At 44.1% G+C, this 21,765-nt stretch overlaps 1 protein-coding gene across 2 annotated transcripts in view; it reads left to right on the forward strand.

Annotated features, from left to right (window-relative positions):
- Positions 1 to 1,083: 1,083 nt before the first annotated feature.
- The window catches only part of LOC128690792 (uncharacterized), a 258,685-nt gene continuing 238,003 nt past the window's right edge, over positions 1,084 to 21,765 (forward strand). The window contains exon 1 of one of the 2 annotated variants that reach the window (XM_070088153.1): positions 1,084 to 1,342. In XM_070088153.1, the coding sequence (XP_069944254.1) occupies positions 1,241 to 1,342 (102 nt within the window). In that variant the 5' untranslated portion in view covers positions 1,084 to 1,240. The remainder of the gene's footprint in view (positions 1,343 to 21,765) is intronic. The other variant, XM_070088154.1, reaches the window with a different exon arrangement.

Raw genomic sequence — 21,765 nt, forward strand, 5'->3', positions numbered from 1 at the left:
TTCTGAGTGTGCTAGCTGACACTCCCTTTTAGACAGTTTTATATTTTTGTCTATCAAATATTTTCCAAAATGATATCAGACAAACAATAAATGACATATAAACATAATGTAGGTGCCCAAATGAATAAATACAGCTATATTCTACCACCAGGCCCTGTGGCGAAAGCTCTCGTTGAGGGTTATCACTACTGCTGAGTGATAACCCTCAGCAGCTTCAAGGTCTCCCTTAAGGCTGCCAGGTAGTGATGATGCTCAGGAGGTTCAAGGTGTCAGTTAAGGCTGCCAGGTAGTGATGACGCTCAGCAGCTTCAAGGTGTCCCTTAACCCCTTGAACCTGCTGTAGGTCATCACTACCTGGCAGCCTTAAGTGACACCTTGAACCTATTGAGGATCATCACTATCTGGCAGCCTTAAGGGAGACCTTGAAGCTGCTGAGAGTCATCATTACCTGGCAGCCTTAGGTGACACCTTGAATCTGCTGAGCGTCATCACTACCTGGCAGCCTTAAGTGACACCTTGAACCTGTTGAGGGTCATCACTACCTGGCAGCCTTAAGTGACACCTTGAACCTGTTGAGGGTCATCACTACCTGGCAGCCTTAAGTGACACCTTGAACCTGTTGAGGATCATCACTACCTGGCAGCCTTAATTAAGTGGCACCTTGAACCTGCTGAGCGTCATCATTACCTGGCAGCCTTAAGTGACACCTTGAACCTGCTGAGCGTCATCATTACCTGGCAGCCTTAAGTGACACCTTGAACCTGCTGAGCGTCATCACTACCTGGCAGCCTTAAGTGACACCTTGAACCTGCTAAGCATCATCATTACCTAGTAATCTTAAGTGACACCTTGAACCTGCTAAGCATCATCACTACCTAGTAACCTTAAGGGACACCTTGATCCTGTTAAGGGTTATCACTACCCGTTGTAAAAGCTTCCTCACAGTCTGTTACTATACTCTTGAGACGTGTGCAGGCACCACTCAAACACCACTCACACGCCATCTATGCTGTACCTCGGACTTTCTGGCATATGCTGGGTATTTATAGTTTTTTTATTTGTTTCAGGGCAGGCGAGATAACCTTCACCCAGTCCTCTTCCCAGCCGTGAGGAGTTAAGTATCACTTACACTGTGTTGGTGAAGAGTGAAACATTACATACAGTGTTAACAAGGAGAGAAATCACTCAGTGTTAATAACCAAAGATTTATCTGGCACTCAGGTTTGAGTCAAAGGTGAGGATGAGTGAGGTCCGGGAGCTGGAGTATGTGGTGCTCACGTTGAAAGACATTGACGATGTTGCTCAATTTCTGGTCAACCATTTTTATCCTCGAAATAATGTGGTAAGTCGACTTAATTACTGTACTCAGATCATCATATAATAATTGCCTCTATTTCATCATTAATGTTCTTTCTGAGGTAAACAGCTAAGGATGAGTAACATTGGGAACAAATAATTTAAGGCTTACCCTGGTAGTCACTATGATGGGAACAAATAATTTAAGGCTTGCCCTGGTAGTTGTTATGTTGGGAACAAATAATTTAAGGCTTACCCTGGTAGTTGTTATGATTGGAACAAATAATTTAAGGCTTGCCCTGGTAGTCCTATGATGGCTACAAATAATTTTCACTAAAAATCAGAAAATGATCCTGGACCATTACAAAATCACTTGATATATATGCAAGGACTCCAGTTATTTAGACGAGAAGTTTCTGAAGAAACAGCGTCGTGTCTAAGATTTATGTTAGGTGATGATGTGTTAATATAGAGTGACTCTTTAAATTACTTCTGTGAAGCTGCAAAAAGCGAGAGAAAATTTTCAAAAGTTTCGACTTAGCGAATAATTGTATTCAGTCTCTCCAGAGTGAAAAGAGAATGAACTAAGCAAATTAAATTTGAAACTCGAGAAACTCTTGATAACTTGGGGAAAAGAGAAGAAATAAATGAGCTTGTAGCTTGCTTCTTGATGTCACCTAGAGCCATTTAATTTATTAATTCTATATTTTCTCAACATTTATTTAATATTTTTTTTCAGTCTGCGACTTTAGTGTGATTTGCTACAGCTGTATTGTGACTACAGATTTGTTATTATGTTCTTAGAAGAACGGCACAATGCTGATGCAGATCAGTATGAACAGATAAGCATAAGTCTAACTGACTAAGACTAATGCACACTTATTTCCAATTTGAGCACAGGAACTTCTCTGGGAAAAAAATTGAACACACTATAATACATCAGTAAACAGTGTTATTCCTTTAGCAGCATCTTAGAATTACCGCCATGTATTACGAACATAAGTGTATAATGACTAACACATAGTGTAATAATGCAATAAATAGTAGAGCAGGCAGAAGACAGCAGAGTTTACTTGACTTGTATTTCCTTCACCAAAGAAGCAAGCTGCTATTTACAAGATGTTATTTACAATATACCATGTACATGTGCATGTAGTAAATAAAGATATTATTATTATTATTATTATTATTATTATTATTATTAGTATTATTATTATTATTATTATTATTATTATTATTATTATTATTATTGAAATGTACAATAATGTAAGAGTAAGTGTACAACACAGTGGTCATAAGACGCACAAAGCAAGAGCCAGACACAGCACCGTGAGCGACCAGCACCCCAGACAAGTCTGGTAAAACTAGTGTTACAAGTGAACCACATCGATTCACAGCTCTGGTGGGCTTGTCTGTGACTCGCCAATGAACCGAGTTGCTGATATAACGGAGCCCTTATTAGAATTTTAAATCCTTAGCACCTGGTTAGCTGGTCAGGAGGCAGCCTATATGGGTGAGCGACATATGTTGAACAAAATGTAACATACTTATAGCATGAGATACCGTGGTAACCGTAACTCTATTTCTAGCACTCCCAGCAGATACACTTAGGTCCGTGTCTGATCCCTGGTACGGGTGGAAGCATTAAGAAGTGTTTACTTAAGACACCTGCAGTCCTTCTTCACCTAGCATCAAACCTGAGTGTTAGCCGATTTGTATGGATCGAGTCGTGGGAACAAAATTTACCTAATTTTCCCAGAAAAGTTTTCATAACAAAGAGTTTCGTATATAGTATGTCACTGATGTCAGCTATGGTCTGTATACCTTGTACATGTACTTGTAGAAATAAAGATTACTATTATTATTATTATTATTATTATTATTATTATTATTATTATAATTATTATTATTATTATTATTATTATTATTATTATTATTATTATTATTATTATTTTTATTATAACATCTGGGACTAACTTTGAAAGTAATTCACTACGTGTATGTGTTTCAACACCCTCACACATACACACAAAAACACACACACACACACACACACACGATCTCATCAACAGCAGCCAACATGGTTTCAGGGACGGGAAATTCTGTGTCACAAACCTACTGGAGCTCTATGACATGGTGACAGCAGTAAGACAAGAGAGAGAGGGTTGGGTGGATTGCATTTTCTTGGACTGCAAGAAGGCGTTTGACACAGTTCCACACAAGAGATTAGTGCAAAAACTGGAGGACCAAGCAGGGATAACAGGGAAGTCACTACAATGAATCAGGGAATACTTGTCAGGAAGACAGCAGCGAGTCATGATACGTGGCGAGGTGTCAGAGTGGGCGCCTGTGACCAGCGGGGTCCCACATGGGTCAGTCCTAGGACCAGTGCTGTTTCTGGTATTTGTGAACATAACGGAAGGAATAGACTCCGAAGTGTCCCTGTTTGCAGATGACGTGAAGTTGATGAGAAGAATTCATTCGATCGAAGACCAAGCAGAACTACAAAGTAATCTGGACAGCCTGCAGACCTGGTCCAGCAATTGGCTCCTAGAGTTCAACTCCACCAAGTGCAAGGTCATGAAGATTGGCAAATGGCAAAGAAGACCGCAGACGGAGTACAGTCTAGGGGGCCAGAGACTACAAGCTTCACTCAATGAAAAAGATCCTGGGGTGAGTATAACACCAGGCACATCTCCTGAAGCGCACATCAACCAAATAACTTCTGCAGCATATGGGCGCCTAGCAAACCTCAGAACAGCATTCCGACATCTTAATAAGGAATCGTTCAGGACCCTGTACACCGTGTATGTTAGACCCATATTGGAGTATGTGGCACCAAGCATGTAAAGAAACTAGAGAAAGTGCAAAGGTTTGCAACAAGACTAGTCCCAGAGCTAAGGGGTATGTTCTACGAGGAGAGGATAAGGGATATCGACCAGATGACACTGGAGGACTGGAGAGATAGTGGGGATATGATAACGACATACAAAATACTGAGAGGTTTTGACAAGGTGGACAAAGGCAGGATGTTCCAGAGATGGGACACAGCAACAAGGGGACACAGTTGTAAGTTGAAGACACAGATGAATCACAGGGATGTTAGGAAGTATTTCTTCAGCCACAGAGTATTCAGGAAGTATTTCTTCAGCCACAGAGTAGTCAGGAAGTGGAATAGTTTGGGAAGCGATGTAGTGGAGGCAGGATCCATACATAGCTCTAAGCAGAAGTATGATAAAGCTCACGGTTCAGGGAGAGTGACCTAGTAGCGACCAGTGAAGAGGCGGGGCCAGGAGCTAGGGATGGACCCCTGCAACCTCAACTAGGTGAGTACAACTAGGTGAATACACACACTCACACACACACACACACAGCAACAAGTTGGAAGTTGAATTCAAATTCAAATTCAATTCAATTCAAAGTTTATTCTCTATAAGGATTACAATGCTGAGTTTACAGAAATTTGGTTATTGTGTGGTTTACATGTAGTAAAATTGTGATTACAGAGTGTACCACTAGAACGCTTAGCATGGCTAGGCATTTCGGGCAGACTTCGTTTTATTCTTAATTGTAAAATATTACAAATTATGAGGTAAGTTGGTATTATGGCTAAGTGACTAAATACTAGTTTGTGAGTTTAGCAATGTGAATGCTTTTGTTTTGGCACAGTACATAGTTTCAGTATTGGAGTATCACAGGATTCATTATTTTAAGATTGAGATTAATATTTCTGTTTATGGTCAAATGAGTGAGTGAGTGTAAGTGTGAACCACCAGGTGGTATTCGTGTAGATAGTTGACGGGGTGTATCAGGGAGATAAGATGTTTTCTAATAGTAGTTTTGAAGGTGATGAATGTGTCTGCACTTCTAGAGTTCTCAGGTAGGGTATTCCAGATTTTAGGGCCTTTGACATACATTGAATTTTTGTAAAGGTTTAGTCGGACACGGGGAATGTCGTAGAGATGTTTGTGTCTGGTGTTATGCCTGTGGGTTCTGTCACAACTATCAAGAAAGCGTTTTAGGTCAAGGTTGATATTAGAGTTTAAGGCCCTGTAGATGTAGATTGCACAGTAGTAAGTGTGGATGTACTGAACTGGGAGTAAGTTTAGGTCTATGAAGAGTGGGGGGGTGTGTTGCCAGGGATGGGATTTAGTGATTATTCTTACTGCAGCTTTTTGTTGGGTTATTATTGGCTTTAGGTGTGTTGCTGCAGTTGATCCCCAAGCACAAATAGCATAGGTGAGGTATGGATAAGTAAGTGAGTGGTATAGTGTGAGAAGGGCATAGGATGGGAAAAACCAATCAACAAAATGGGGAACTACTCAGGCATGAGGAACTTCCTGCAAGACATTCAGTGGGAGAGGGAACTGACAGGAAAACTAGTACAAGAAATGATGGACTATGTGGCAACAAAATGCAAGGAGGCAGAGGAGAGGTTTGTTCCCAAGGGAAACAGAAATAATGGGAAGAACAGAACAAGTCCTTGATTCACCCAAAGGTGTAGGGAGGCAAAAACTAGGTGTACTAGAGAATGGAAAAGGTACAGAAGACAGAGAACTCAGGAAAATAAAGAGATTAGCCGAAGAGCCAGAAACGAATATGCACAGAGGCAAGTCTGACCCGAAGCTGTTGTATAGCCACATCAGGAGGAAAACAACAGTCAAGGACCAGGTAATCAGACTGAGGAAGGGTGATGGGGAGTTCACAAGAAACGACCGAGAGGTATGTGAGGAGCTGAACACGAGATTTAAAGAAGTATTTACCATGGAAAGCAGTAGGACTCCAGGAAATCAGAACAGGGGGGTACACCAAGAAGTGCTGGATGAGGTACACATAACCAAGGAGGAGGTGAAGAAGCTGCTATGTGAACTTGACACCTCAAAGGCCGTGGGACCAGACAGCATCTCTCTGTGAGTCCTTAGAGAGGGAGCAGAGATGCTGTGTGTGCCATTAACAAAGATCTTCAACACATCCATTGAAACTGGGCAACTCCCTGAGGTATGGAAGATGGCAAATGTAGTCCCAATTTTTAAAATGGGAGACAGACATGAGGCGCTAAACTACAGACCTGTATCACTAACGTGTATAGTATGCAAAGTCATGGAGAAGATCATCAGGAGGAGAGTGGTGGAGCACCTGGAAAGAAACAAGTGTATAATTGACAACCAGCACGGTTTCAGGGAAGGAAAATCCTGTGTCACAAACCTACTGGACTTTTATGACAAGGTGACAGAAGTAAGACAAGAGAGAGAGGGGTGGATCGACTGCATTTTTTTGGACTGCAAGAAAGCCTTCGACACAGTTCCTCACAAGAGGTTACTGCAAAAGCTAGAGGATCAGGCACATATAACAGTAAGGCACTGCAATGGATCGGAGAATACCGACAGGGAGGCAACAACGAGTCATGGTACGTGACGAGGTGTTAGAGTGGGCGCCTGTGACAAGCGGAGTTCCACAGGGGTCGGTCCTAAGACTTGTGCTGTTTCTGGTATATGTGAATGACATAACGGAAGGGATAGACTCAGAAGTGTCCCTGTTTGCAGATGATGTGAAGTTAATGAGAAGAATCAAATCGGACGAGGATCAGGCAGGACTACAAAGAGACCTGGACAGGCTACAAGCCTGGTCCAGCAACTGGCTCCTTGAGTTTAACCCTGCCAAATGCAAAGTCATGAAGATTGGGGAAGGGCAAAAAAGACCACAGACACAATATAATCTAGATGGACAAAGACTGCAAACCTCACTCAAGGAAAAAGGTCTGGGGGTGAGTATAACACCGAGCATATCTCCTCAGGCGCACATCAATCAGATAACTGCTGCAGCATACGGGCGCCTGGCAAACCTACGGATAGCATTCCGATACCTCAGCAAGGAATCGTTCAAGACTCTGTATACCATTTACGTCAGGCCCATACTAGAGTATGCAGCACCAGTTTAGAATCCACACCTGGTCAAGCACGTCAAGAAATTAGAGAAAGTGACAGGAGGGCCAGGGGAGACATGATAACGACATAAAATACTGCACGGAATAGACAAGGTGGACAAAGACGGAATGTTCCAGAGATGGGACACAGAAACAAGAGGTCACAATTGGAAGTTGAAGACTCAGATGAATCAAAGGGATGTTAGGAAATATTTTTTCAGTCATAGAGTAGTCAGGCCGTGGAATAGCCTAGAAAGTGAAGTAGTGGAGGCGGGAACCATACATGGTTTTAAGGCGAGGTATTATAAAGCTCATGGAGCATGGAGAGAGAGGACCTAGTAGCAATCAGTGAAGAGGCGGGGCCAAGAGGTATGACTCGACCCTGCAACCACAAATAGGTGAGTACAAATATATGAGTACACACACACACACACACACACACACACACACACACACACACACACACACACACACACATAAAAACTACAACAACAACATCAACAACAGTAAGACTAGTCCCAGCGTTAAGGGAAATGCCCTAAGAAGAAATGTTAAGGGATGTCGACCTGACGACACTGGAGGACAGGAGGGTTAATGGAGACATGACAGTGACAAACAAAATATTGTGAAGAATTCACAAGGTGTACAGAGACAGGATGTTGCAGAGATGGTACACAGAAACAAGGGGTCACAATTTTAAGTTGAGGACTAAGATGAGTCAAAGAGATGTTAAGAAGTATTTCTTTAATCATAGAGCTGTCAAGAAGTGAAATAGTCTGGCAAGTGACGTAGTGGATGCAAGAACTATAAATAGTTTTAAGACGAGGTGTGATAAAGCTCAGGGAGCAGAGAGAGAGAGGATCACAAATAGATGAGCACTAGTTACTAAGTACAGACACACAAATGGAGAGAGTAACAGGAGTAGGATGGGAGAAGCCAAACTACTAAAGGGGGGACTTCACATGCACGAGGAATTTCCTGCAAGAGGTTCAGTGGGAAAGAAAATTGGTGGGAAAATCAGTAAACGAAATGATGAACTATGTGACAACAAAACGAAAGAATGCAGAGGAGAGGTTTGTTCCCAAGGGCAACAGAAATGAACATCAAAATGGTATACAATACCGACAGGTTGTTAGGTAAGACACATATGCAACAGTTAGACAACTTTATTCCGAAACGTTTCGCCTACACAGTAGGCTTCTTCAGTCGAATACAGAAAGTAGGCAGGAACAGTAGTTCCTGACTATGGAACTGAACTTCTCCAGGCCGAGGGACTGACAACCTCAAATTCTACGACTTCAAGGGTGATGGACTGATTACATCGTTTTCACATCTCTACTGTTCCTGCCTACTTTCTGTATTCGACTGAAGAAGCCTACTGTGTAGGCGAAACGTTTCGGAATAAAGTTGTCTAACTGTTGTATATGTGTCTTACCGGCAACAGAAATAACAGGATGACCAGAACGAGCCCTTGGTTCACCCAAAGGTATAGAGAAGCAAAAAGCAAGTGTGTTATAAATTGGAAAAAAGTACAGACTACAAAGTATCCAGGAAAATAAAGAGATTAGCCGGGAAGCCTGAAACAAATGTGTAGAGATAAGGAAGGATGCACAGTGGCAATCCAAAAACGACATACGTAGCATCAAAAACCGAATCTCGCCCAAAGCTGTTGTACAGCCTCATCAGGAGGAAAACAACAGTCAAGGACCAGGTAATCAAGCTGAGGAAAGAAGGTGGGAAGTTCATCAGAAATGGCTGAGAAGTATGTGAGGAGCTCAACATTAGATATAAATATAGTGGCGACAGGAAGGAATCCGGGCAGCCGGAATAGTGGGGTACAACAACAAAGGATACACCAACAAGCGCTGGACGAAATATACACAACCGAAAATGTGGGGATGAAGCTGCTAAGTGAACTAGGAACCTCAAAGGTGGGGAGACCGAAAAAAATCACTCACTGAGTCCTTAAGGAGCAGAGACACTGTGTGTGTCACTAACAACAATCTTCAACACTCGCATTGAAACTGGGCAACTACCTGAGGAATGGAGGACTGTAAATGTAATCCCAATTTTTAAGAAAGGTAATATATATGAGGCATTAAACTACAGACCAGTGTCATTCGCATGTATAGTATGCAAAATCATGGCGAAGATTAACAGGAGGAGGAGAGTAATGGAACACCTAGAAAGGATCAAGCTTTTACATGACAATCAGCACGGTTTCACGGAAGGGAAATCGTGTTTCACAAATTTACTGGAGATTTTTGACAAGGTAACGGAAGTAACACAAGAGAGAGAGAACGATGGGTAGATTGCATTTTCTTTGGACTGCAAGAAGGCATTCGACACAGTGCAACACAAGATATTAGTGCAAAACTAGAGGATCAAGTACATTTAAGAGGAAAGTCATGACAGGGAGGCAACAACGAGTCATGGTACATGACGAGGTATCAGAGTGGGTGTCTGTGACGAGCGGGGTTCCACAGGGGTCAGTCCTAGGACCGGTGCTGTTTCTGGTATATATGAACGACGTGCCAGAACAGGTAGACTCGGAAGTTTCCTTGCAGATTATGTAAAATTAATGAAGAGAATTAAAGGAAGAGGACCAGCCAGGACTACAAAGAGACCTGGACAGGCTACGAGCCTGGTCCAGCAAGTGGCTCCTGGAATTTATCCCCATCAAATGCAAAGTCATGAAGATCAGTGAAGGGTAAAGAAGATCGCAGACAGAGTACAGGCTATGGGTCCAAAGACTGCAAAGCTCACTCAAGGAAAAGAATCTTGGCGTGAGTATAATACCGAGCACATCTCCTTAGGCGCATTTCAACCTGATAACTACTGCAGCATATGGGCGCCTGGCAAATCTAAAAATAGCGATCTGATCCCTCGTTCAAAAATCTGTTCACTGTGTATGTCAGGCCCATACTGGAGTATTCAGCACCAGTTGGAACCCACTCCTAATCAAGCACACCAAGAAATTAGAGAAAGCACAAAGGTTTGAAACAGGGTTAGTTCCAGAGCTAAAGGGAATGTCCTACGAAGATAGGTTAAGGGAAATTGACCTGACGACACCGGCGACGTAAAATGCTGTGAGGAATTGAGAAGGTGGACAGGGACAGGATTTTTCAGAGAAGGGACACGGCCAAAAGGGGTCACAATTGGAAGCTGAAGACTGAAATGAGTCAGAGGGATGTTAGGAAGCTTTTCTTCAGTCGTAGAGCTGTCGGGAAGTGGTATAGTCTGGAAAGTGAAGTAGTGGAGGCAGATAGGGGACCTAGTAGCGACCAATGAATTGGAGGGGCCAGGAGCTATGACTAGACTGCTGCAACCATAATTAGGAGAGTACAATTAGGTGAGTTCTTGCACAGTCTTAGAAATGAAGCTGAAGATGTGATACAAAGACGCAGATGGAATTCCAAATTAGAGTCAGGTGTGGCTGGAAAGAATCACTGAGGCATCCCTGGATCTCATAGCAGTCACAGAGACAAAGCACACATAAATAATAAGAGATGCAATCTTCCCGTATGTTTATCAGATCCTGAGGAAAGACAGGGGAGCAGAGAAGGAGGTGTTGCACTGTTCATTAAGGAAGAGATGGCAGACTATGATAGGGGTAGCATATAGGTACCTAGCAGGAGTACTGCATAATGGAAACCAAAAAGTGATGGGAGCCATGATTTATAATGTGTCACTGAACAACAGGAGGCCAAGACAGGAATAAGATGAGAGCAACAGAGTGATGGTGAACACAATAGCTAACATTGCCAGAAGGGCCCACATGAGCAGGGAAAAGTTACTCATCATCGGGGATTTCAAATGGAAGAATCTGGAGCCACATCGGGGACAAGAGACATGGAGATTTAAGATGCTGGAGGCAGTGCTAGGAAACTTCATGTGCCAACATGTTAAGGATGCAACAAGAGAAAGAGGAGACAAAGAACCAGCAATGCTAGAGCTCGTATTCCCCTTGGGCATTTCAGACAGAAGATATCACACACGAAAGGCATCTAGGTGCTAGTGACTTTGTTGTCTTGGGTTTCGAATGCAGAGTGCAGTTAACAATGGAGAGTGAAGCAGCACGAAAATGATGGGAAAAGCCAAACTTCCAAAAAGGGAACTACACATGTATGAGATAATTCTAACATGAGGTGCAGTGGGTAATCGAACTAGAGGGAAAGACAGTAAATGAAATGATGGAACACATGACCACAAAGTGCAAGGAGGCAATAGAGAAGTTCGTACCAAAGTGTAAGAAAAACAGAAGATCAAAGTGAGCCCATGGCTTACCAAGAGGCCAAAGTAAAGTGTGCAATAGCACGGAAAAAATGTAGAAGGCAATGGACCCAGGAAAACTGGCAGTTGAGTCAAGGAGCAAAAATGAATATGCATGGATAAGAAGAGAAGTCCAGTGTCAATACCAGAATGACAGAATCGGAAGCCAAATCTGATCCAAAGTTTCCATACAGCCTCATTAGGAGGAAAGCAACAGCCAAGAACCTGGTAATCGGGTTGAAGAGGGAAGAAAGGAGGGAAGCTCATAAAGAACGACCATGAATTATGTGAACAGCTCAGCTCAAAATTCAGAGAGGTATTCACACTGGAGACAGAGAGGCTTCCACAAAACCGAGGTGGTAGGGCTCAAGAGCAAGTGCTGGACACACTGCACATAACGAGAATGAGGCGTAGAAACTGCTAGGGAACGAGATACTTCGAAGGCTGTGGAACTAAATATTATCTCTCCATGTGTCCTGATGGAGGAACCAGATGCACTGTGATAGCCTCCAACAACAATTTCCAATAAATCTATCAAAAAAAGGACAACTACCAGAGGCGAAGAAGACAGCAACTGTAGTCGCGATTTGTAAGAAAGGAGACAGGTAGGCTACACTAAACTGCAAAGGAGATTATCAGAAAAAGAGTGGTGGAGCACCAAGAATGGAATATCCTAATACATGACAACCAGCACGGATTCAAGGAAGAGAATTCATTCATAACTAACCTATTAGAGTTTTATGACAAGGTAACAGAAGTAAGAGAGGAGGGAGAGGGATGGGTACACTGCATCTTCTTGCGCTGTAAGAAGGCTTTGGACACAGTTCCACACTAGAGACTAGCTGAAAAACTAGAGCAGGCAGGAATAGGAGGAAAAGTACTTCATTGGACTAAGGAATACATGACAGTAAGGAAACAACGTGAGTTGGTCCGAGACGAGGTGTCAGAGTGATTGCATGTGTCGAGTGAGGTTACACAAGGGTCAGTCCTAGGCCCGATGGTGTTTCCTTTATATGTGAATGATAGATATGACGGAAGAGATAGAGGCACAGGTGTCCCTGTTTTACCTCAACAAGTGTAAGGTTATGAATATTGGGGAAGGACAATGGAGACCCCAGATGGAGTACAGCCGAAGAGGTCAAAGGTGCAAATCTCACTTTGAAAAAGGATCTAGAGGTAAGCATCATACCGATTACATTGCCTGAGGCACTCATTAAACAAATAACACATTAACCAAATAACTAAGGCCTCATTCACAACACTGTACACTGTGTACATCAGGTCCATATTGGAGTATGCAGCACCAGTATAGAACCCATACCTGGTCAAACACGTCAAAAAATTAGAGAAAGTGAAAAGGTTTGCAACAAAACTAGTTCCGGAATTGAGGGGTTTGTCCTACGAGCAGAGGTTAAAGGGAACTCAACCTGAAAACACTGGAAGACATGAGGAATAGGGGGGACATGATAACAAAATATAAAATATCGAGGGGAGTTTACAGGGTGGATAGATACAGTGTGTTTCAGAGATTTGACACACCAAGGGGTCACAGCTGGATGTTGAAAACTCATATGAATCACTAGGATGTTAGGAAGTATTTCTTCAGCCATAGAGTTGTCAGGAAGTGGAATAATCTGGAGAGTGATGTAGTGGAGGCAAGCAGGGTGAGAGTGGACCTAGTAGCGACCAGTGAAGAAGCGGGGTCACTAGCTACGACTCGACCCCTGCAACCAAAATTAGATGAAGTAGGTGAGTACACACACACACACACACACACAGATTAGAGAGGCAAATGATAGTACAGACATGATGTCAGGAACATCTATACCAGTCACAGACAAGGGGACTGTAGGGATTCAGGAAAAAATGAGCACAATTGAGAGACCTGTAGACAATGAAGGAGCTATGACGCATGCAGAGACTCCAATAGACAACTGCAGTGGCAAAGAACAGGTGAGCAGGAAAGACAGTCCACTGAGCATAGAGGCTGCAGCAAGGGCAGGGACTGAAGGCAGGAACGTTTCGATGGAAGGAACTAAAACATCTCAGAGGATACAAAGGGAGACACAGTGGGAGTAAGAGAGAGAGAGGTCAGTGTTAGTCTATGGGCTCCAAGAAGTCGAAAGGGAAACCTACGATGAAAGAAACCAGGAGGAGAAGAAAGCAATCGAAGGTATCATGAAAGCAATAAGTGAGGGAGACATGACCCAGGTATCAAATTTTCAGAGAATTGAGTGGTTTGCGAGTGGAAGGAACTGGCCGGTCAAAGTAGTTTTCAAGGCAGAATCAGCTTGAAACCAGGATCCTGCAGGAGAAAGTACGACTGAGGGCCAAACCAGAGTTCCAGAGTGTGTACCTCGATTGCGACAGAACACAAGTAGAAAGGATGATACTGAGAGAGAGGGTGCAAAGACGAAAGGAGGAACGAGATGCAATGAAGATGAGCAGAACCCAGACTCAGGTGGAAGGGCAAACACACCTTACAGAAACACCTGCAGAAGGACTCCAATTACAACCCCAAAACAACTGACCAATCTAAACCAAAACCCACACACTGCTCCCTCTGCTCCCACCCCCACATCACAAACCTCACACCTACAGCAGCTCCCCAAGGACACTCTGCCCTCACCCACCCCAACACAAACCTCACCCACACTGCACACCCCCATATGCCCCCTCCATGGCTCCCACTCCCCAACCCCAAAATTTTCCCAGGACCACCTTGATAGATAAGACGTTGAAGGTGTGGTACGCGAACACAGATGGATTAACAAATAAATACAAGGAGTGGCATAAAATAATCAATGGGAAGTCCCCAGACATCATAGCAGTCACAGAAACGAAACTCACTGAGACAATTACAGACACAGTCTTCCCACTGGGATATCAGATCCTGAGGAATGACAGAAAGAGCAGAGGGGGAGGAGGGGTTGCACTACTCATAAAAAACCGATGGGGTTTGAGGAAATGGAAGGCATGGGCGAGATAGGAGAAAGGGACTGTATAGTAGCTACAATTCAGTCTGGGGAACATAAGGTAGTCATTGCAGTGATATATAACCCACCACAGAACTGCAGGAGGCCAAGAGAGGAATATGAAGAGATCAACAGAGCGATGGTGGACACGCTGGCTGAGGTGGCACGAAGAGATCAATCGTGCAGAGCAAAGTTACAGGTTATGGGTGATTTCAACCATAGGGAGATTGACTGGGAAAACCTGGAGCCTCACGGGGGTCCTGAAACATGGAGAGCCAAGATGGTGGATGTGGTACTGGAAACCCTCATGCATCAACACGTCAGGGACACTACCAGAGAGAGAGGGGAGGATGAACCAGCAAGACTGGACCTTGCATTCACCCTGAGCAGTTCAAACATTGAGGACATCACATATGAGAGGCCCCTTAGAGCAAGCGATCGCGTGGCTCTGAGTTTTGATTACATAGTAGAGCTGCAAGTGGAGAGGGTAACAGGAGTAGATTGGGAAAACCAAACTATGAAAGGGGGGACTTCACAGGTATGAGGAACTTCCTGCGGGAGGTTCAATGGGACAGAGAACTGGTAGGAAAGTCAGTAAATGAAATGATGGAATATATAACAACAAAATGCAAGGAGGCAGAGGAAAGGTTTGTTCCAAAGGGCAACAGAATTAATGGGAAGACCAAAGTGGGTCCTTGGTTTACCCAAAGGTGTAGGGAGGCAAAAACTCAGTGCATTAGAGAATCGAAGAGGTACACAAGGCAAAGGACACAGGAAAATAAGGAGATCAGTCGAAGAGCCAGAAACGAGTATGCACAGATAAGGAGGGAGGTCCAAAGACAGTATGAAAATGACATAGCATCAAAAGTCAAGTCTCACCCAAAACTGTTGTATAGCCACATTAGGAGAAAGACAACAGTCAAAGACTAGGTGATCAGGCTAAGGAAAGAAGGTGGAGAACTCACACGAAACGATCAAGAGGTATGTGAGGAGCTCAACAATAGATTTAAGGAAGTATTCACAATGGAGACAGGAAAGACTCTGGGAAGACACGACAGAGGGGGACACCAACAGGGAATACACCAACAAGTGCTCGATTATATACACACAACTGAGGAGGAGGAGGAGGAGGAGGTGAAGAAGCTGCTAAGTGACCTTGATACCTGAAAGGCAATGGGTGCGGCCAACATCTCCCTGTGGGTCCTTAGAGAGGGAGCAGAAATGCTGTGTGTCCCATTAACCACAATCTTCAACACATCCCTTGAAACTGGGCAACTACCTGAGGTATGGAAGACGGCAAATTTGGTTCCCATTTTTAAAAAAGAAGACAGAAAAGAGGTGCTAAACTACAGACCAGTGTCACTGAGGTGTATAGTATGCAAAGTTATAGATAAGATTATCAGGAGGAGAGTGGTGGAGCACCTGGAACAGAACAAAAATATAAATGACAACCAGCACAGTTTCATGGAAGGCAAATCCTGTGTTACAAACATTCTGGAGTTTTATGATAAAGTAACAGAAGAGACGAGAGAGAGGGGTGGGTTGATTGCATCTTCTTGGACTGCAAAAAGGCCTTCGACACAGTTCCTCACAAGTGCAGAAACTAGAGGATCAGGCGCGTATAACGGGAAGGGCACATTAATGGATCAGAGAATATCTGACAGGTAGGCAACAACGAGTCATGGTAAGTGATGAGGTATCACAATGGGCTCCTGTGACGAGCGGGGTCCCACAGGGGTCGGTCCTAAGACCAGTGCTATTTTTGGTATATGTGAATGACATGAAGGAAGGGATAGACTCAGAGGTGTCCCTGTTCGCAGATGATGTGAAGTTAATTAGGAGAATTAAATCAGATGAGGATTAGGCAGGCCTTCAAAGTGATCTGGACAGGCTGGACACGTGGTCCAGCAACTGGCTTCTCGAATTCATCCCTGCCAAATGCAAAGTCATGAAGATCGAAGAAATGCAAAGAAGACCGCAGACAGAGTATAGGCTAGGTGGCCAACGACTGCAAACCTAGCTCAAGGAGAAAGATCTTGGCGTGAGTATAACACCGAACACGTCTCCGGAAGCACACTGATGTGTGCTTCCGGAGATTAGCATTCCGATACCTAAGTAAGGAATCTTTCAAGACACTGTACACCGTGTACGTCAGGCCCATACTGGAGTATGCAGCACCTGTTTGGAACCCACACTTGATCAAGCACGTAAAGAAATTAGAGAAAGTGCAAAGGTTTGCGACAAGGTTAGTTCCAAAGCTAAAGGGAATGTCCTATGAAGAAAGGTTGAGGGAAATCGGCCTGGCGACACTGGAGGACAGGAGGGATAGGGAAGACATGATAACGACATGCAAAATACTGCGTGGAATAGACAGGGTGAACAGAGACAAGATGTTCCAGAGAGGGGACAAAGAAACAAGGGGTCACTCTTGGAAGTTGAAGACTCAGATGAGCCACAGGGATGTTAGGAAGCATTTCTTCAGTCATAGAGTGGTCAGGAAGTGGAACAGTCTGGCGAGCGAAGTAGTGGAGGCAGGAACCATACATAGCTTTAAGACGAGGTATGATAAAGCTCATCTAGCAGGGAGAGAGAGGATCTAGTAGCATTCAGTGAAAAGGCGTGGCCAGGCGCTGAGTCTCGACCCCTGCAACTACAATTATTTGAGTACACACACACACACACATCTGTGTATCTGTATGTGCAATAACCCATTTGTGGTTGCAAGAGTTTTACTCACAGCTCCTGGTCCTGACTCTTTCATGATCATTACTAAATCCACTCTCTCCCTGCTCTATGAACTTTGACGAACCTCTTCTTAAAGTTATGTATGGCTCCTGCCTCCATAATATAACGCTCCATATCTCACTTTAAAACTCTATGATTGAAGATATACTTCCTAACATCCCAATAACTCATCTTTATTTTTAACTTCCAGTTGTGGTCCTTTGTTCATCTCTGAAACATTCTGTACCTGTCAACCTTATCAATTTTTGTCAGTATTTTATACATCATTATCATCATATCCCCCTATCACTATCTCCTCCGGTATCTTCAGGTTCATTTCCTCTAACCCCTCCTCATAGGGCATACTCATTACCACCGGGACTAATCTTTGCACTTTCTCTAATTTTTTGACGTGCTTGATCAGGTGTGGGCTCCATACTGGTGCTGCATACTCCTAAATTAGTCTGACATACTCGGTGTGTCATGAATGACTTTTTCCTTGGGTGAGGTTTGCAGCCTGTGATTCATGAACATGTACTGCAACTGTGGTCTTCTTTGTCCTTCCCCTATTGGTGGGTTTAAACTCCAGGAGCCATTTGTCAGACCAGGTTTGCAGCCTGTTAAGATCCCTTTAGAGTCTTACTGCTTCCTCATCCACTCTAATTTCCATATTAGCTTCAAGTCGTCTGCAAACATGGACATATTTTAAAGTATCCTTTCTATCATGTCACATATACAAGAAACAGATGCAGCCATAGGACTGATCCTTGTAGAACCTTGCTCGACACATGCACCTACTCCGACACCTCGTCATGTACCATTACTAATTAATTTATTACTTTCAGGAATTCCACGATATATTGCAATATTTTTCCAGCTATTCGTGCCTCCTCCTCTAGCTTTCGAACCAATCAATCTCTTTCGTGGAACTGTGTCGGAAGCCTTCTTACAATCCAAGAAAATGCAGTCTACCTACCACTCAGTCTTGTGTTTTCTGTCATCTTGTCGTGAAACTTAGTAACACTGGTCTATTGTTAAATGCTGCTTATCTGTCTCTTTAAAAACTGGGACTTCATTTGCAGTCTTTCTCATCTCAGGTAGTTATGATAGATGTGTTAGAGATTGTTGTTAGTGACGCACACAGTACCTCTACTACCTCTCTCAGGACCATTGGAGAGATATTGTCTGGGCACACCTACTTCGAGGTAACTAGAATGCTTAGCAGTCCCTTCACCTCCACCTTGGTTGTGTCCAGTACTTGTTGATTTACCCTACCACCCCAGTTTGCTGAACGCTTGTCTGTCTCCACTAAAAATACCTCCCTTAATCTCATGTTGAGCTCCTCACATACTTCCTGGCCATTTCTAGTGAGCTCTCCCTCCTTCCTCAGCCTTACTACCTGGACCTTTACTGTTGTTCTCCTACTGATATGGCTCTACAACAACTTTGGGTCAGATTTGGCTTTCGATGCTATGACATTCTAATATTGCCACTGAGCTTCCATTCTTATCCATTCATATTTATTTCTGGCTCTTTAACTCATCTCCTTATTTTTCTGGATACTTTTCCTTCAGTACTTTTTCCTTCAGTACTTTTTCTCTACACGTTTTTGTGAACCAAGGGCTTGTTCCGGACTTCGCACTGTTTCTGTTCTCCTAGGATACAAACTTCTCATTGCCTCCCTGCAATTTGTGGTCATTTACTCACCTAATTGTACATATTTACCTGGCCCCGCCTATTCACGGTTCGCTACTAGGTCCACTCTCTTCCTGTTCCATGAGCTTTGTCGCATCTTTTCTCAAAACCATGTATAGATCCTGCCTCTTCTATATTACTTTCAGACCGCTCCACTTCCTGACAACTCTATGACTGAAGAAATACTTCCTAACATCCCCGTGGCACACCTGAGTCTTCAGCTTGCAATTGTAACTCCTTAACGAAGTCCCGTCTCTCGAATTTCTTGTCCCTGTCCACCTCGTCAATTCCTCTCAGTATTTCATAAATCGTAATCATGTCCCCTTCCTTCCCTTATCCCTCCTGTCCTCCAGTGTAATCAGGTCGATTTCCCTTAACCTCTCCTGGTAAAACATACCCCTTAGATCCGGGAATAGTCATGTTGCAAACTTTTGCACTATCTCCAATTCCTTGACGTGCTTGACCAGGTGTGTGTTCCAAAATTGTGTTGCATACTCCAATATCGGCCTGACATATGCTGTGTACAGAGTCTTGAACGATTCCTTACTGAGATGTCGGAACGCTCTTCTTAGGTTTGCCAGTGGCTCATATATTACATCAGTTAACTGTGATAAATGGTTTAAAACCGACAAGCTGAAGATTGAGACACTTAAGCTACACATGGAAATCTTTATTGAAGAAACGTTTCGCCACACTGTGGCTTTATCAGCCCATACAAAGGAGAATAGTGAAGAACACGAGGGGTTTGAGGTAATCAGTCCCTCAGCCTTGGGTCGATGCAATGAGTGCATCAACCTTGAAAATAATATAGCATATGTATATATATATACATGTATAACGTTCACCAAGACCAGGGTCCTGGCACGGGTCTTAATCTTGAGAGATCCATCGCTGGCTCCCTAAGGAGAATTGATTCTTCATTGTTGCAGAATATGCTGCTCAAGCACTGTTCTGGACAGTTCAGCTAGTGTGCCTCGTAAGTGACTGTGATTTAGTACTGAAGTTACTCCACATCAGCTGTTTCCTGAGCTGGGGACTGGGCTCTGTCCTCTCTGAGAATCTGCAGATTCATGGCATCTACCGTCTCCTCCCCGGTCAGTAAGTACACCCTCAGGAGTGTGGTGACCATCTGCCGGAACATGCTCTGTTGTTCCGTTGAGTTGATTGTGTTGCAAATAATATCCGTGAATGCTTTGATGAGTGTTAAGAGATCCTCCCTGTTGAGGGCCTTCGTTGTCGGTGGGTTCGAGGTAGTGGATATTATCTTGGCTGTTGTGATCTGTGGGGACTGCTGTGGGTTGTATTTCCTCACTGTGCACACCGTGGCCTGTTGCTGTGTGCCAAGTTGGGTAGCCGGCATCTTGTGGAGAGGTGCAGGCATAACCAGGGAAACCTGCACAGTGGCTGTGCTGGGCAAGGACTGCCTGTGTTGCCGTGTTATGGCCGGTGGGGATTCGTGTAGTGCCCTCTGCTGATTGCGTTGCCCAGATGTTTCCTGTTGGCGCCGCTTGTTCCTTTTTTTTGTTGTTTCTTTGTTGAGGTAGGGGGGAGGAGACCCCTGTCCATGACGCCTGGTTGAGGCTTCAAGGGTCGGAAATTCCTCGGCATTGAGTTGGGTTGCCTGATGAGAGTTCTGCAGTAAGGCAGGATTCTCTGCACCCATCGTCTGCTAAGGGTGATGCTCTGCCGTAGTCTGCTGCCTCATTTTTGGCGTCTTCCAGGCCTCGCGAATTCTAGCGAGTCTCTCGGTGCATCGAGGGTTCCAGGCATGGTGTTTCTGCCTGCAGTTCGGGCATCGTGGAATGGGTGGCGATGCATTCTTCAGCTTGGTGATGCAGTGCTCGGTAGGGTGACGCTGGCTACAAACACCGCAGATTACTCTGTTCGGACAGAGTGTACCCAGGTGTCCGTAGCGCTGACATTTGAAACAGTGAACTAGTTCTGCCGTGAAGGCCCTGACATCGTACCTGCCCCAAGAACCGAGGTCCAGCTGGGATGGCAGCGGTCCTACATGCTGAATGAGGACCTGCCGGGTTGGTGCGTTGCCTGCCGTATTTGCCTTGAGACGTTGAGCTGACACCACACTGGAGTGAGCTGCTACTGCCTTGATGGGCATTATCAGCGGGTACCACATCACTACACCTTTGGTGATCTGCCGAGAATCCAGTTCCTCCAGGGAGAAGGAGAGGTCTGTCACCATGACTTTCTTCAAGGTGATGTGCATTTCCTTGTTGAGAGGAGTCAGTATTGGTTCTCCCCTCAGGTTGAACCATATCTTGAACCTCAGTTTGTGCCGTGATTCAAGGTGTGTATCCACGCCATAGTGAGTTTTGTGTTCCCCATAAGTCGTTACCTTGAATCTGCCAGGTGGTTTGAGCTGGTTTACCTGCTCCTTGGAGGGACGGCATGTCTTACTGTTGTTCACATTGATAAATCCTTCCGTATTCGCTGGCTGCATGGTTGGAGCTGTAAGATCTGCAGACTCTTCCTCTTCCTCTGATGACACGGAGTGGTCTCGTAACTTCTTCGCTAGGATTGCCCCCCACATTGCTAAATCCAAGTCCTCCGTCGTGTCCCTGGACCATCGCGACCTCTTCCTTTCGGCAGAAGTCATGTGGCTTATATACTGTAGCTTATATACTTATATGTGATACCTCCTACCTGTCTACAGCATATAAGCCACTTCTTTGCACATATGCTGTATTCTTTTAAAGACTGATGGACTGATTACATCGACTCAAGGCTGAGGGACTGATTACCTCAAACTCCTGTTCTTCACCATTCTCCTTTGTATGAACTGATAAAGCCATTGTATGGCAAAACGTTTCTTCAATAAAGATTCCCATATGTTGCATAAGAGTCTCAATCTTCAGCAGTTAT

The sequence above is a fragment of the Cherax quadricarinatus genome, chromosome 24 (genome assembly GCF_038502225.1).
Source record: "Cherax quadricarinatus isolate ZL_2023a chromosome 24, ASM3850222v1, whole genome shotgun sequence".
In the NCBI taxonomy this organism is placed as follows: domain Eukaryota; kingdom Metazoa; phylum Arthropoda; class Malacostraca; order Decapoda; family Parastacidae; genus Cherax; species Cherax quadricarinatus.